This window comes from Brachionichthys hirsutus, chromosome 10 (genome assembly GCF_040956055.1).
Source record: "Brachionichthys hirsutus isolate HB-005 chromosome 10, CSIRO-AGI_Bhir_v1, whole genome shotgun sequence".
In the NCBI taxonomy this organism is placed as follows: Eukaryota; Metazoa; Chordata; class Actinopteri; order Lophiiformes; family Brachionichthyidae; genus Brachionichthys; species Brachionichthys hirsutus.
In genome coordinates this window covers 72557-88435 of record NC_090906.1, presented here as the reverse complement: position 1 = coordinate 88435, position 15879 = coordinate 72557, and the positions used below count along the sequence as shown (strand labels likewise).

At 56.8% G+C, this 15879-nt stretch overlaps 2 protein-coding genes across 2 annotated transcripts in view; one reads left to right on the top strand and one right to left on the bottom strand.

The window, feature by feature from the left end:
• Nucleotides 1–2044: 2044 nt before the first annotated feature.
• gtf2ird1 (GTF2I repeat domain containing 1) lies at nt 2045–11694 on the top strand. Its single transcript, XM_068743966.1, is given in 23 exon segments — nt 2045–2170; nt 2252–2393; nt 2532–2681; nt 2756–2939; nt 3038–3287; nt 3370–3460; nt 4308–4391; nt 4482–4665; nt 4868–4893; nt 5006–5146; nt 5221–5351; nt 5354–5480; nt 7524–7736; nt 7817–8000; nt 8074–8135; nt 8778–8849; nt 8918–9185; nt 9277–9305; nt 9392–9439; nt 9508–9585; nt 9666–9858; nt 10207–10474; nt 10551–11694. Coding segments are annotated over 23 exon segments (3120 nt in total). The 3' UTR covers nt 10620–11694.
• Nucleotides 11695–12247: 553 nt separating this feature from the next.
• dtx2 (deltex 2, E3 ubiquitin ligase) overlaps nt 12248–15879 on the bottom strand; it is a 16361-nt gene continuing 12729 nt past the window's right edge. The window contains exons 3-10 of the mRNA XM_068744183.1: nt 15420–15871; nt 15250–15308; nt 14456–14623; nt 14006–14073; nt 13624–13791; nt 13377–13538; nt 13219–13308; nt 12248–13142 (exon numbers count right to left, since the gene is read on the bottom strand). Of these exons, the coding sequence (XP_068600284.1) occupies nt 12819–13142; nt 13219–13308; nt 13377–13538; nt 13624–13791; nt 14006–14073; nt 14456–14623; nt 15250–15308; nt 15420–15871 (1491 nt within the window). The 3' untranslated portion in view covers nt 12248–12818. The remainder of the gene's footprint in view (nt 13143–13218; nt 13309–13376; nt 13539–13623; nt 13792–14005; nt 14074–14455; nt 14624–15249; nt 15309–15419; nt 15872–15879) is intronic.

Here is a 15879-nt window from a genome sequence, read left to right as displayed (position 1 = left end):
ATTTGCGAGCCGGGGGGTGGGATGAAAGGTTAGCGCTAGCTAGCAAGAAGGCTAACGCAGTAGAGCTGCGGACGTTAAACTAGCTAGTATGCTACCGTAAACAGTATTATGATACCGTTAGCTAATTAGCACGGATTACGCAGGCTATTGTTAGTTAGGGGCTACATTAGCCTGCTACTAGCGACTAGCCTGCTAGCTAGTATTTGTCATTGGTATATAGCGTCTGTCCGGGTGGTTGCTAATTGTTCTGTCATTTAAAAGCACCGCTAACGAGGGTAGGAGCTAGTACAAGCTAGCTCCGCTAGCCCCGCTAGCCCCGCTAGCTAGAGGGACGCGCTAAATTAGCCCGACTCGATTATTATAATCCTGTTAACTTTGTCACTTCTAACCGGTAAATACGAGATAATTCAGCCGGAGGTGGCGGAAATTAACCCTTAAACGTCCGGTTCATGCTTTCATTTCAAGTTTAAAAGGCTTCGAACAAGATATCAAAGTTTGCCTTTTGTTTGTCGGTTCACTCTCAGACATTATTGATCACTTATCGATAAATAAGAAACGGCAGTGACATAAATAAACACACAAGCAATGACAACGACCCTAACCCCAATAATACATCGATCAAAGTGATACGGAGCTCACGTTGAGTTCATTGTAGTAAAGTAAAAATAGGAGATAAAATAAAACACTATTGATGTCAAAAAACAAGAAAGAAAGACACTGAATCACAAAAATCGATTTAAAGTCGTTTTAATTACTGACCAGAGAATCCTTTGGCGTTTCTATTACTGTTATTAGCAAGTAAATAACAGCAGAATTCAAACTTAACATAACGATAGACAGAAATCTTTTCCTTTATTGATCATTGTCATTCCTAAATTCCTGTTTTCCCGGCGTTCCTTTGGAAGTTCGGCTCGGAGCCTGACGGTCCCTGGCGTGTAGATGGAGTCACTATTCGGTTACCCGTCCACCCAGAACCCGCCCAGAACCCGTCCAGAACCCGTCCACCCAGAACCCGCCCAGAACCCGTCCACCCAGAACCCACCCAGAACCCGTCCAGAACCCGTCCACCCAGAACCCGTCCAGAACCCGTCCACCCAGAACCCACCCAGAACCCGTCCACCCAGAACCCGCCCAGAACCCGTCCAGAACCCGTCCACCCAGAACCCGTCCAGAACCCGTCCACCCAGAACCCACCCAGAACCCGTCCACCCAGAACCCACCCAGAACCCGTCCAGAACCCGTCCACCCAGAACCCGTCCAGAACTTTCTGAAGCTGAGCGGAACATTGTTTTATCGGACCTTTTTAACTGGAGGGCAAGAACAAACTCCAATCCAGGGGGCGGAGCTCGGGAAGACCCCACCCACAGGAAGAGGAAACGATTCTTTAGCAACAGATAAAGTTCTGGACGGATCCGAGCTCTGGTGAAGGTAACGTTAAACCGGATCCTCGTTATTGATCCGGCTGGCCCCTCCTCTCTGCTTCACCATTTAGGAGGGAGGGGGCCTCAGGGGAGGCCGATGTGGGCGGCCAATGGCGTCGGCTCGTGGGCCGACCGGCGCCGCCTCCATCCGGAGGCCGGTATAATGGATCCCAGTGTCTGGAGAGATTAAAGGCCGGCGCCGCATTGTTCAAATGCCCCGAGATTAGTTTCCAAGGAGACGGGCTTCGGTTGCCATGACGACGCCGTGCCTGGCGTTAACAGGCCCTGTTGGGAGAATGATCCGATGACATCATCCCAGACGGAACCGCTCTGGACCGGCTCTGGACCTGGGTCGGCGTCGGGCCCGGATTCCATCTGGACCCTAATGGGGGCGTGGTCCGCTCGGGGCTGAAACGTCTCGCCGTCTGAGCCACGCCCAGGATGAAGACATCGTAATTTCATTGTTGAACAGTTTGTGCTAATTAGCTGTGTGGTAGCAGTGACGCTAACGCCCTGTATCCACGGTAACGAAGGCTGCTAACGTGATGTCGGCTTTGAACCGCGTTCGGGCCCACGTGTGGCGGCGGCGGCGGCGCTAACCTGCGATCGTCGTCCACAGAGCCATGGCTCAGACGAGGAAGCTGGTCTGCGACGGCGTCCGGTCCGACTCCCGGGCCGACCCGCTGGGCCCGCTGGTGTCGGCCCGGCAGGAGATCCTCACCAGCCTGGTGTCCGCCCTCGACTCGGTGGTACGTCCCGCAGGAAGTCTCCACCCACAGCCTCTAGGGGGCGTGTACTTCCTGTAACGGTGCGCCCGTGTCCTCCTGCAGTGCATGGCGATGTCCAAGCTCAACGCCGAGGTGGCGTGCGTCACCGTCCACGAGGACAGCGTGATCGCCGTCGGCACGGAGAGGGGGCGTGTCTTCCTCAACTCCAGGAGGGAAATCCAAACGGACTTTTACAAGTTCTGCCGTGAGTTTGTGTTCGGTTTAACGATGGCGGGGGGGGGCGGGGCTTCCCAACGTTGACTCTCCTCCTCAGGCCTTGATGCTCGATTCTGATTGGTTGCTTAAATCGTTAAACGCCGTGACGGTTGTCGTCTGCCTGTAGGCGCGGCGTGTCTGCAGAACGCCGCCGCAGGAAACGGCCAAACCAAAGACGAGGACGGCGAGCAGGGCGGGCCCGGAGCGCCAGCGGACGCCCAGTCCAACGTCTTCGTCCTCAGGAAGATGGTGGAGGAAGTCTTCACCGTGCTCTACAGTAAGGCGTCGCCACGGCGCCCGCCGCGGCCTCTGATCTCCTTTGAGCTTTTATCGTTTCCTGTTGGCGTGCAGGCGAGGCGGCGGGGACGAGCGACCTGGTCCCCGTGCCCTACGAGCGGCTCCAGAAGGACCCCGGCTGCGTGGCGGCCCACGGGCTGCCCGACGGCGTCGCCCTGAAGAAGCCCTGCGAGTACGACTCCAAGACGCTGATGGAGATCCTGGAGCAGAGCCACCGGATCCAGTTCACGGTCAAACGGTGAGTCCGTGCTCGTCTGGGAACGCCGGGAACGCCGTCCGTCTCCTGACCCCCCCGGCCCCCCCCACGTTACGTCCTCCTTGGTTTTATCTCTCCAGGCCGGTAGAAGAGACGAAGACCAGCACCGATGTCAATCTCAACTCCTCCTCCGCTGCGGCGACGCCGAGCAGCCACGCCCCCGGGACGAGTCCCGCCTCCTCCAGCAGCTCTGTCCTGTCCAGCTTCCTGTACGGGATGCCCATGTCCTCCAAACCTCATCCAGACGGGAAGCTGGACTTCAAACCCATGTCCCTCCCCAACCCGGGAAAAGACACGGCGTCCGGCGGGGACCAGAGCGGTACGACGACGGTCCCGAGCAGGGCGGCGTTTAGCTGCTAGCTTAGCTGCTAGCTAACCCGAGGACGTTTGGTTTGTCTCGTGTCCAGAGGAGACGACCGGACTGCTCCCGGATCAGGGTCCGAGTCCTCCGGGCGTCCACATCTCCAAGCGGCTGCTCTTCTCCATCGTCCACGAGAAGTCCGGTGCGTTCATCCAAACGAGACGGACCAGAACCGGGTCCGTTACCAACGGCAACGGTGTAGAAGGACTGCTTACAAGATAATCCCAGAGGAATTAGATCCCACTCACTAACTCCGCCTCTAACCCCGCCCCTAACCTTATCGCGCCAGTCTGTCTGATGGTTGCTACTGCTAATGGTATTTTAGCTGACTCTGAATGCCTGCTGGGATTATTGATCAAGTGAGGAATCCGTTCATATGGATCAGATCATGCTAATCTAGATCAGGGCGTGCTAATCTAGATCAGGGCGTGCTAATCTAGATCAGATCATGCTAATCTAGATCAGGGCGTGCTAATCTAGATCAGGGCGTGCTAATCTAGATCAAGGCGTGCTAATCTAGATCAGGGCGTGCTAATCTAGATCAGATCATGCTAATCTAGATCAGGGCGTGCTAATCTAGATCAGATCATGCTAATCTAGATCAGGGCGTGCTAATCTAGATCAGATCATGCTAACCCAGATCAGATCATGCTAACCTGGATCAGATCATGCTAACCCAGATCAGATCATGCTAATCTAGATCAGATCATGCTAATCTAAATCAGATCATGCTAACCCAGATCAGATCATGCTAATCTAAATCAGATCATGCTAACCCAGATCAGATCATGCTAATCTAGATCAGATCATGCTAACGTAACGGTCATTGTTTTAACCTCCATTGATTAATCCTTGTTCACTGAGCAAAGACTCGGCTATGCTAACACTGAGCTGTTAGCGGCTAGCAGAAGTAGCTCATAAGAAGTTTGGTGCTGCAGATCCTTGATCGTCGGTCGCTATGCTAAACGCTAACGGAATGTTTGTTGCAGAAAAATGGGATTCTTTCATCCGGGAAACGGAAGACATCAACACGTTGAGGGAATGCGTGCAGATCTTATTCAACAGCCGATACGGTAAGGAAGGTCCTCCTCGGGATCCGGAGCGGATCCGGAGCGGACTCTCTGCTCGCTGGATGGAACCCACTTCCTGTTTCCTGCCTCCAGCCGAGGCCCTGGGTCTGGACCACATGGTGCCCGTCCCCTACCGTAAGATTGCGTGTGACCCGGGAGCCGTGGAGATCATCGGCGTTCCGGACCAGATCCCCTTCAAGAGGCCCTGCACCTACGGCGTTCCCAAACTGAAGCGCATCCTGGACGAGCGCCACGGGATCCGCTTCATCGTCAAACGGTGACCGAGCCTGTCGTCATGGAGACGCAGCTGCTTGCTCGTGTTAATTATGTTCAAGCGAAAGGACCGTCTCTGATTGGTCGGTAATGATTGTCGTTGTTAATGCAGCGCGCTAGCGCCTCCCTGTGGCGGCCCAGAGTCGTTGTCGTCTTCCTCACCTTCACTGCTTCCTGATTGTTCTTCTTCTCTTTTTCTCTTCCAGAATGTTTGATGAGAGGATTTTCACCGGTAAGAACCTCCGACGCTTTCCAGCAGGTTCTAGAAGGTTCTGGAGAAGCTCCCACAGCTAACCGCTAACCGCTAACAGGACGCTCCTCTTCTTCTGTCTCGTCTCTTCAAGCTGCTGGAAAGATGGCGAGAGAGGAGGGCAAACACGACCCGGGCTCCGCCCCCGATGACGGCTTCCCCGGCGAGCTAGTGGGAAACGCCCACAGCAGATCAACGAGCGCGTGTGTGAGCCCGCTGGGCGCCGGCGCCGCGGGTACTGTACCTTTAAATCACCTTACCATCTTCATCGCTGTGAGGAAGACTCTGATGGATCCGTGTCTCCTTCAGGTCCTTCAGGAGACGCCCCCCTGAAGAGGATTAAAACGGAGCCCCCGGACCGGGACATCATTCGGGTCACGGTCCCAGGTGAGTCCCACACCTGTCCGGCAGACATCACAGGTGGGACGACCAGGTGATGTTTAAATGTCTCCTTCCTGTAGACGCCGGTCCCGGCGGGGAGGAGCCCAGCGAGTCCGAGACAGGGTGTCCCGCCACGGCCCCGCCCTCTGCTCCCCCTGCTCCCCATCGGCCAATGGAGAACCACGCAGGTAACTGCCTCCTCTTCCTCCTCACCTGGACGACTGGCTCCGCCCACACCTCGGCTGCTTGTTAGGACGTATGAAAACCCTCCCCTCAAAGATTAGATCCAGACCTCAGCACTCCTCCTCCTCGTCTGTGATTGGCTGCTGGCGTCAGTCTGATGCTCGCCGCTTCCTCACAGATCTGGAGCCGCTGTTCCGTAGTCCAGCGTCCCAGGACTAGATCCCTAGTCCCCCCGTTCCTGGATCCCTAGTCTCCCCCGATCCTGGATCCCTGGTCTCCCCCGATCCTGGATCCCTAGTCTCCCCCCGATCCTGGATCCCTAGTCTCCCCCGATCCTGGATCCCTAGTCTCCCCCCGATCCTGGATCCCTAGTCTCCCCCGATCCTGGATCCCTAGTCTCCCCCCGATCCTGGATCCCTAGTCTCCCCCCCGATCCTGGATCCCTGGTCTCCCCCCGATCCTGGATCCCTAGTCTCCCCCCCGATCCTGGATCCCTAGTCTCCCCCCGATCCTGGATCCCTAGTCTCCCCCCCGATCCTGGATCCCTAGTCTCTCCCTCGTTCCTGGATCCCTAGTCTCCCCCCCGATCCTGGATCCCTAGTCTCCCCCCCCCGATCCTGGATCCCTAGTCTCCCCCGATCCTGGATCCCTGGTCTCCCCCGATCCTGGATCCCTAGTCTCCCCCCCGATCCTGGATCCCTAGTCTCCCCCCCGATCCTGGATCCCTAGTCTCCCCCCCGATCCTGGATCCCTAGTCTCTCCCCCGTTCCTGGATCCCTAGTCTCCCCCGTTCCTGGATCCCTAGTCTCCCCCGATCCTGGATCCCTAGTCTCCCCCCCGATCCTGGATCCCTAGTCTCCCCCGATCCTGGATCCCTAGTCTCTCCCCCGTTCCTGGATCCCTAGTCTCCCCCCCGATCCTGGATCCCTGGTCTCCCCCGATCCTGGATCCCTGGTCTCCCCCGATCCTGGATCCCTAGTGTCCCCCCCGATCCTGGATCCCTAGTCTCCCCCGATCCTGGATCCCTAGTCTCTCCCCCGTTCCTGGATCCCTAGTCTCCCCCGATCCTGGATCCCTAGTCTTCCCCGTTCCTGGATCCCTAGTCTCCCCCGATCCTGGATCCCTAGTCTCCCCCCCGATCCTGGATCCCTAGTCTCCCCCCCGATCCTGGATCCCTAGTCTCCCCCCCCGATCCTGGATCCCTAGTCTCCCCCCCGATCCTGGATCCCTGGTCTCCCCCGATCCTGGATCCCTGGTCTCCCCCGATCCTGGATCCCTAGTCTCCCCCGATCCTGGATCCCTAGTCTCCCCCCCGATCCTGGATCCCTGGTCTCCCCCGATCCTGGATCCCTGGTCTCCCCCGATCCTGGATCCCTAGTCTCCCCCGATCCTGGATCCCTAGTCTCCCCCGATCCTGGATCCCTAGTCTCCCCCGATCCTGGATCCCTGGTCTCCCCCGATCCTGGATCCCTGGTCTCCCCCGATCCTGGATCCCTAGTCTCCCCCGATCCTGGATCCCTAGTCTCCCCCGATCCTGGATCCCTAGTCTCCCCCGATCCTGGATCCCTAGTCTCCCCCGATCCTGGATCCCTGGTCTCCCCCAATCCTGGATCCCTGGTCTCCCCCGATCCTGGATCCCTAGTCTCCCCCCCGATCCTGGATCCCTAGTCTCCCCCGATCCTGGATCCCTAGTCTCCCCCGATCCTGGATCCCTGGTCTTCCCCGATCCTGGATCCCTGGTCTCCCCCGATCCTGGATCCCTGGTCTCCCCCGATCCTGGATCCCTAGTCTCCCCCGATCCTGGATCCCTGGTCTCCCCCGACTAGGGATTGTTTTCTTTGTGATTTCAAGTTTTGTTTTTCTTTCACAAATGACCCAAAAGGACAGAACCTGCAGGTGAGTCCAGCCCAGCCCGGTTTCAGGAGCCCTTTGTCCTCGTTCGTCCTCGTAGACGGTCAAATAAAGCAGCCAATCAGACGCTGTTCACCTCAATATTGATTAGACCAGCGTGTGCCGGGTTCTGATTGGTTCTCTTCTCACGCCGGCAGCTGAAGCGCTGTCGCCCGCCGCCGCCGCTCTCAGCGTCAGGAGATCGCCCGAAGGTAGGAACGACAGAGCTGACTCTAAATGTCCACGGGTGGGAAGCCCCGCCCCTCATAATGACACTGTCTCAGCAGGTGGAGGACATCTGGTGGAGGACATCGGTGAGATGATTCTTCAGCTGCGGAGACAAGTGGACAGTCTGTTCAGCATTAAATATGGTAAGCTACCTGGGGGGGCGGAGCTTGAGCTCAGGTAGAGGTCGGTGTGATGAGCCCCTCCCCCTCCTCCTCCTCCTCAGCCGAAGCTCTGAGCCTCCCAGAACCAGCCTCGGTTCCGTACTCCAGGTTCCAGATGTACCCGGAGGATCTGTACGTCACCGGCCTGCCGGAGGGAATCTCTCTGCGGAGGCCCAACTGCTTCGGAGCGGCCAAGCTACGCAAGGTCCTAGCCGCTAGCAGCCACATCCAGTTTGTTATCAGGAGGTGAGGACAGGAAGGGAGGACAGGAAGTGAGGACACGTCTTCTGCGCCCTAAATAATGTTTATCCGTCTCCAGGCCGGAGCTTCTCACGGAGCAGGTCAAACAAGAGACGCCTTCAGGCCCCCCCTGTGACTCGGGTAAGATGGACCACGTGCTAACATAAAGCTATGCTAGCACATCAGCAGCCAGCACTAAAGCTAACGTTAGCAGCTAGACCTAAAGCTAGCATTAACACTTCAACAACCAGCACTAAAGCTAACGTTAGCACATCAACAACCAGCACTAAAGCTAACGTTAGCACGTTAACAGCCAGCACTAAAGCTAATGCTAGCACATCAACAACCAGCACTAAAGCTAACGTTAGCACATCAACAACCAGCACTAAAGCTAACGTTAGCACATCAACAACCAGCACTAAAGCTAACGTTAGCACATCAACAACCAGCACTAAAGCTAATGTTAGCACATCAACAACCAGCACTAAAGCTAACGTTAGCATGTTAACAGCCAGCACTAAAGCTAACGTTAGCAGCTAGACCTAAAGCTAGCATTAACACATCAACAACCAGCACTAAAGCTAACGTTAGCATGTTAACAGCCAGCACTAAAGCTAACGCTAGCACATCATGCTAACAGTCCAGCGCTGAACCTGCTGCATTTGAAGCTGGACGTGAAGCAGCTCAGAAGTTCCTCGCAGGAATTCTCCGATGTTTGTTTGTGACCGATTCAAACCTCGAACGAGGAATGTTTCCTCACTCGAACATTTAAATGTCGCCCAGACCTGGACCCAAAGGACACGGTGCCGGTACCAGAGGACTCTGCAGCCGTATCCAGGAGACCTGGGTTCTCAGGTACGCCTGCGTTCCTCGTGTCTGTCCCCTAAACAAGGAAGGGAAACGAACGTGTCCTCCGTCCCCAGAGTGTCTGGAATCCAAACTGTCCCGGATCGACCTGGCTAACACGCTGCGGGAGCAGGTCCAGGATATGTTCAACAGGAAGTACGGGGAGGCGCTCGGCATCAAGTACCCGGTCCAAGTGCCTTACAAGAGGATCAAGAACAACCCGGACTCGGTCCTCATCCAGGGCCTCCCTCCCGGGATCCCCTTCCGGAAGCCCTGCACCTTCGGCTCCCAGAACTTGGAGAGGATCCTGGCGGTTGCTGACAAGATCAACTTCACCATCACCAGGTGGGCGCTGGCCCCGCCCCCTTCCTCATGTTTTTGTCTTCAGGCTTCTGATGTGATATTTGTCTTTAACCCATGTCCTCCGTCTCTGTAGACCTTTTCAAGGACTCGTTCCAAAGCCAGGTGAGAACAGTTTAACTTCTCATCCGAGAATCTGATTCAGCTACATGCTACATGCTAACAGTCATGTTTGCTAACGGTCCCGTTAGCGCCGCGACGCGTCACTTTACTGAAGAAGGCCTACAGCTCCATCAGCGGTGAGTACGAGCCCTCTTCCTGCCGGAGCTTTATTTTGAAAGGTTAGCGGCTTCTCTTCCTCCGACAGACGACGACGACGTTAATCGAATCGGGGAGAAAGTCGTCCTCAGAGAGCGAGTCAAGGAGCTGTTCAACAAGAAATACGGTAAACGGACCTGCACCCCGACGCCATCGCCTTAGCCTCGGAGCTAGCAGCGTTAGCATCAAACCTGCGCTTCTGCTCAGGTGAGGCTCTGGGTTTGGACCGCTCCATCGTCGTCCCGTATAAGCTGATCCGGGGAAGTCCAGAGTCCGTGGAAGTCGGCGGCCTTCCAGACGACGTTCCCTTCAGGAACCCGAACATGTACGACGTCGTGTGCCTGGAGAAGATCCTCCACGCCGCCAACGACGTCACGTTCAACGTCAAGAGCCAGCTGCAGTGAGTAGAAGAACCGGGAGGCCCGACCCGCCGGGAGGCCCGACCCGCCCGCCGTTGATCCACCCAGAAAACAACTTCTGCTAACAAGCTAGCATAAGACTGTTATATCTGAGGGATATATTGGGGCCCAACGTAGCCCGTTAGCACCATGCTAACAGGCTAAAGTCAGTCCGGGTTCTGATTGGTCACAGATTTCTGACTTGTTGACACGCCTTTATGTACATGATGTTTAGTTACATTTAATTAGCATAGACGGGGGGGGGGGGGGGGGGGGGGGGGGGTTTGGTCAAACCTCTCAACCAACCAGAGGCTGAGTTTCCCGTCTGAAGTTGTTTTTGTGTCTTGCAGACCTTTTGCAGAAATCTGCAGGCAGGCGTGTAACACAGGTGAGTCCCGGTTCCTCGTCCCGGTTCCTCGTCCCGGTTCCTCGTCCCGGTTCCTCATCCCGGTCCAGCCGTTCCGTTTGCCGTCAGCTGACAGGAAGTAACACGTCTTCGTGTCTCCAGTAGGAACAAACGCCTCCACTCATCGACGGAAGCGCAAGAGAGTCCAGGACAGTAGTCGAATCCCCGCCTCCTCCGACCTGGGGCTATCAACCAATCAGATTCCAGTGATGGTGAGTGTGATGGTGAGGCCGTATAACGAGATAACCCCGAGGAGAACTGACCGCTGCTGTTCCTGCCCGCTAGCAGCAGTGGCCCATGTACATGGTGGACTACAGCGGCGTCAACTTCCAGCTTCCCGGGAAAGTCAACTATTGACGGAGCGAGCCGGATCCCAGCGGCCGGAGTTCGGCGTTCCGGACCCACAACACTAACAGACTAAACAATCGCAGCGTAGCGACTCGGAACGACGGAATGTACGAGGATCGGAATGTCACAGGTGAAACCCGGAGGACCGTTTCTCACGTTCTGCCGAGTCGACGTATTACTGATGAAAAAAACCCATCTGGTTCCATCATATTCGAATATTTGTACTTTTTATTTATTATATTTATTGAAATATAATGTGCAGGGATGTAAACTACGGCTCCTCTAACAGACGCTACTAGCGACAGCAGCTAACATATCTTAATCGGGACGGCAGCTAGCCGCTACACGTTAGCAGCAGCATGTCAAACATCACAGCCTGAATGTAACGCGTGAAGGAAACGGTCGCTACGCGTAAAGGAAGCGGTCGCTACGCGTAAAGGAAACGGTCGCTACGCGTAAAGGAAGCGGTCGCTACGCGTGAAGGAAACGGTCGCTACGCGTAGAGGAAGCGGTCGCTACGCGTAAAGGAAGCGGTCGCTACGCGTAAAGGAAGCGGTCGCTACGCGTGAAGGAAACGGTCGCTACGCGTAGAGGAAGCGGTCACTACGCGTAAAGGAAGCGGTCGCTACGCGTGAAGGAAGCGGTCGCTACGCGTAGAGGAAGCGGTCGCTACGCGTAGAGGAAGCGGTCGCTACGCGTAGAGGAAGCGGTCGCTACGCGTGGAGGAAACGGTCGCTACGCTTAAAGGAAGCGGTCGCTACGCGTGGAGGAAACGGTCGCTACGCGTGGAGGAAACGGTCGCTACGCGTGGAGGAAGCGGTCGCTACGCGTAGAGGAAACGGTCGCTACGCGTAGAGGAAACGGTCGCTACGCGTGGAGGAAACGGTCGCTACGTTTAAAGGAAGCGGTCGCTACGCGTGGAGGAAGCGGTCGCTGCGCTTAAAGGAAGCGGTCGCTACGCGTGAAGGAAGCGGTCGCTGCGCTTAAAGGAAGCGGTCGCTACGCGTAGAGGAAGCGGTCGCCACGCCGGACTAACGTTTAATATGCTGTACCTTAACGCCAATTAGGCCTTTGAATAAAATGTGTTGCCTTGCTCCTTTTGTCCACCTCGTTCTTCCGTTCCACGCCTTCACGCAGACGTGTGAAAGAAACCGGGCTCACATCTGATTGGTTACTGTAGATCAGGGGGCGGCAGCCTTCTTCATGCCCCGTGCCACTTCTCAGTACACCCCAGCCCCGAGTGCCAACAGTTACTGCTTTAATATCATTTGTAAATGATGTTTTTGCAGTATTTAAACACGTTCACTGAACTACCAGTACCTTAGTTGACCGGTACAAGTAATAGTACACAGCTATAACTCACCGCAGTCGACGGCTTGTATTGGCGCCCTCTGGAGAGCAGCAGTAACTACGGTGTCCTACGAAGGACAAACAACTCAAATAGCTAGGCTCAGGATGCCGTGCTACGGCACCACCTCGATGCTAACGCTATGCTAGCAGCCATTACGTATTGTTCTCTGTAGCTTGACGTTATCTCAGGCCCCCTCGCTGCTGATTGGATATTTTGGTCACCTGTTCAGGTGTAGAGACCGCCCTTTAACCACTTAAATACCCGCTCCAGAAAACGACTCGTTCAGGATGTTTTAACGTTTCTTTATTGCCGTTTTTTTTCACTTTGTGTTTACATGTCAGCTGAGCGGCGACGCCTTGAGCAGAATAAGTCATGTGATGCGGGAGGTGAGTTAGCAGCCGTTAGCGTGCTAGCAGCGGCTCGGTGAGTTTAACCACCTTGATTGTCACACTGGAAAATGTTCCTTCTTCCCGCCCACTGAGGTCCAGAAGCCGTCGGATCCGAGACGGGACGGAAGCCCAAACTAAGAAAGATCAAAGCCGAAGCTTTGAAGTCTGTTTTAATGTTATTCTGAGATTGGCATTAATCAAACTGGTGTTAAAACACTCGAGTCTTGTTTGCTTCCTGTTTTCATGTACAGTCGGTTCTGTACTTCCTGTCCTCAGACAGGCTAACGTTAGCCGCCTCGCTACGTTTCAGTGAACACAAACAGAAACATTTTCCCTTCCCGCTCCCGTTCCCGTCCGGAGCCGCTGCCGCTCACAACTAAAGTGCTTCACGAGATTCTTACTCCCAGCGCGAGTCGCCGTTCTGGAGGCGGGACACAGAAGAGGAAAGGGGACGTCCTCGTGGACGAATCATGAAAGAGGAGCCGCCTTGGGGTGGGATTCTATTTGATGCCTCAGACGGATTGTGATTCCCGGAGGAGGCGGTGCCCTAGCTGCCGCCGGCGCCCCCTGGGGCCTGAGACTGTCCTCTGTGACGCCCTGCGAGGCCAGCTCAGACAGGACATTGTCCAGGTAGTTGGGGTCGGGGTATCCGTGTCCCGACAGGTTGGACATCATCTCCGTTTTGTGGTGGATGCCGTTCCACACCACGGTGTCGGGCTCCCCGGTGGTGCTGGACGTCCCGACGATGAAGATGAGACGCCGCATCCACGCCACCTTCAGCAGCTCCAGCACCTTGGAGAGGGACAAGGGACGCGTTAGCCGCAGGTTGAAGCGCCTGCCCGGAGGCGGCGCGGCGGGACGCCGTTACCTTCCTGCCCTTGTCGTTGTCCGGCAGGAAGCAGAAGCGAGGGAAGCCCCGGCAGGTGAACGGGTGTCCCGGGTTGGGATGCTCCGGAGCCTGCGGGACGTGGAGCTCAGGGTTACCTCAGACGGACGTGAGACGGGACGGGACGCGTCCCGACTCACCTGTAAGCCCGGCGGGATGCTGTAGATGATCTGGATGGCGCCACAGTCGGGGTGTCCCGGCAGCGACTGGCCAATGCTGTAGATCTCCATCTTCCCTTTGGGCTGGGTGCCGGTCTTCTCCCCATATATGGTCTTACAGGAAGGACACTGCAGGCTGCCGTCCTAGACAACAGAGGTCAGAGGTGATCAAGGCAGCTGATCGATAATTAAACCGACTCTGGCCACTAGGGCGGCGACAGCGCGCTACCTTGGTTCCGTTGTTGTACATCGCTAGCATGCAGAGCAGGTGGAGGGTGTGGCCACAGTTGATGAACTTCCCTGCAGTGTCTGGAAGGATGCAGTTAGCCCCGCCCTCTGTGGGAGGAGTCTCATAGCCCGAAGGACTGGACAGCTGATCCATGCAGATAATACAGTCCTGGGGGGGGGGTCACAAATTCAAATATAACCAGTCGCTAACTAGCCCGTAGCTAACTGGCCGTAGCTAACTGGCCCGTAGCTAACTAGCCCGTAGCTAACTAGCCCGTAGCTAACTCCTGGAGTTATGTTTGCCTAAATTTGACCAGTTGAGACTAAATCCTTCTTCTGATGTCAGAGTGGGCGTGACCAATCGGCTGGCTCGGTTTATTTACCCCATCCGGCGCTCCGGTCACCACCTCCACGTAGCGCTGGATCACCTCCTCGGCTCTCTGGGCGGAGCCTGAAGGACGGGGAGAGACAACGGTGAAGGTCACCTGAGGATCACGTGACGAAGAACATGCTAACGTCACGGCGACCACGGGATGGAGGATGGGGGCGGGGTCAGCTGGTGTGACGCGTCTTAGGAGGAAGAGCGATGATGAAGAACAGGCCGGAACGTTAAACTTCCTCAAAACAATCAACCCGACTGATCGATGATTATTGATTAGCTACGAGGGCGGGGGCTATCTGCTCACTTCCTGCCAGCTGATTACAACGCTGCCCTCTAGTGGGCGGGGTTTAAACACCAACATGGAACCGGTTCTGTTTGAGAGCGCCAGTGGGCCGATGCGAGGATGACGGGGGTGGAGATGGAGTGATGAAGGCCGGGGCGTGGTAGCTACCTCTCCTGTGCTGCCTCTTTGCTCTCCTAACTGAACTGCTGGCTGGGGGGAGGACGGAGGGAGGAGGAGGAGGAGGAGGAGCCTGCTGGAGCTGCTGCTGCTGAGGGAGGGGGGCGGAGGTGAAGTGCACGCCGAGTCCCACCGCTGACATCAAAATGGAGGCCATGCCTGGAGCGGAGCGGGGTGGGCGGGGCAAGATGGGGCGGGGCAGGTGGAGATATGCAGGAGCAGAAAGGAACAAATCAAACGCATGAGCAGCCGGAGTCACATGACCTGAGCGCGGCTGATTGGCTGCCTGGCTTCAACAAAGACATCCACTGAGAGGCGAGGACAGCGGTCACCATGACAACCAATGAGCGTTTGGGTTCTAGATCCGGTCACAACATTAAGCTCCTGTTGGCTAACGTTAGCCACATTGCTATAGTAACCAGCCGCATGCTAACCCTGTTAGCTTGGAGGCTACACTGAAGATGTTCTCTTTAAAAGCAGTCTGATGACATCACAGAGCTGAATTTATTTATGAAACTCGGCTCCGCCTCCTTCAGGCGTTTAGCAGGATGCTACGCTAGGACGTTTAAACCAGAGACTGGGTCAACGTAGACGTCTGATTGGAGGAGAGCAGCAGAGCAGAGCGAGCGCTCTGGGGGGCGGAGTCAGAGCGGCCCGGAACGCTTTGTCATTTTAACGAGCTTCTTTCTAGTTGAGACCAGAACTGGATGTTCTCGTTCGTCCGCGGCCGCCCCGCTCCCGGACGGACGGACGGACGGCCCGATGGAGGGGCGTGGCCCAGTTACCTGCCAGGGCGGAGCCGACGCTGCCGGAGCCGTTCAGCTGGACGGCGATGGAGGGAACGCTGCGGGACAAAGACAAACGGCTGTTTACCGTCAACGAGGCGCTCAAACAGGAGCACGACCTCCAGGGGTCAGGAAGCGTTGAGGGGGGGCCGAGGAACGGCGATACCGACCTCAACCCGTTGCTGCTGGGAGAACCGGCCAGGAGCGGCACCGTCAGCTGACCACCGGAGGGCGGGGGGGGCCAGGGGCTGCCCCAGGACAGCCCCCCCACAGAGAGGGGCCTCCTGGGATACGGTGAGTAGAGGGCCGCGGGGGGGGCCGCCGCCCTCCCCGGCCCCTGCAGGCCGGGCCGGTTCAGGCTGCCCGATGAGAAGGAGTGCCGGGACCGGCTGGGCATGGGTCCGGTGCTGCTGTGGGTCAAACACTGCTGGCAGGAGCAGGCGGGGGCCGGGGGGGCCGAGGGGATCGCTGGGGGGCCGGCGGAGGCCAGGGGGTACGGGAGGTTACACTGGCGCCGCACCTGCCGCCGGAAGCCGCTGGACCGGTTCACCTGGGCCAGAGCCGTGAGGTCCACCACGTAGTTGTACCCGTGGGGGCCCAGGTCCGCCGCGCCCTGCCGGGCCTGGTAGC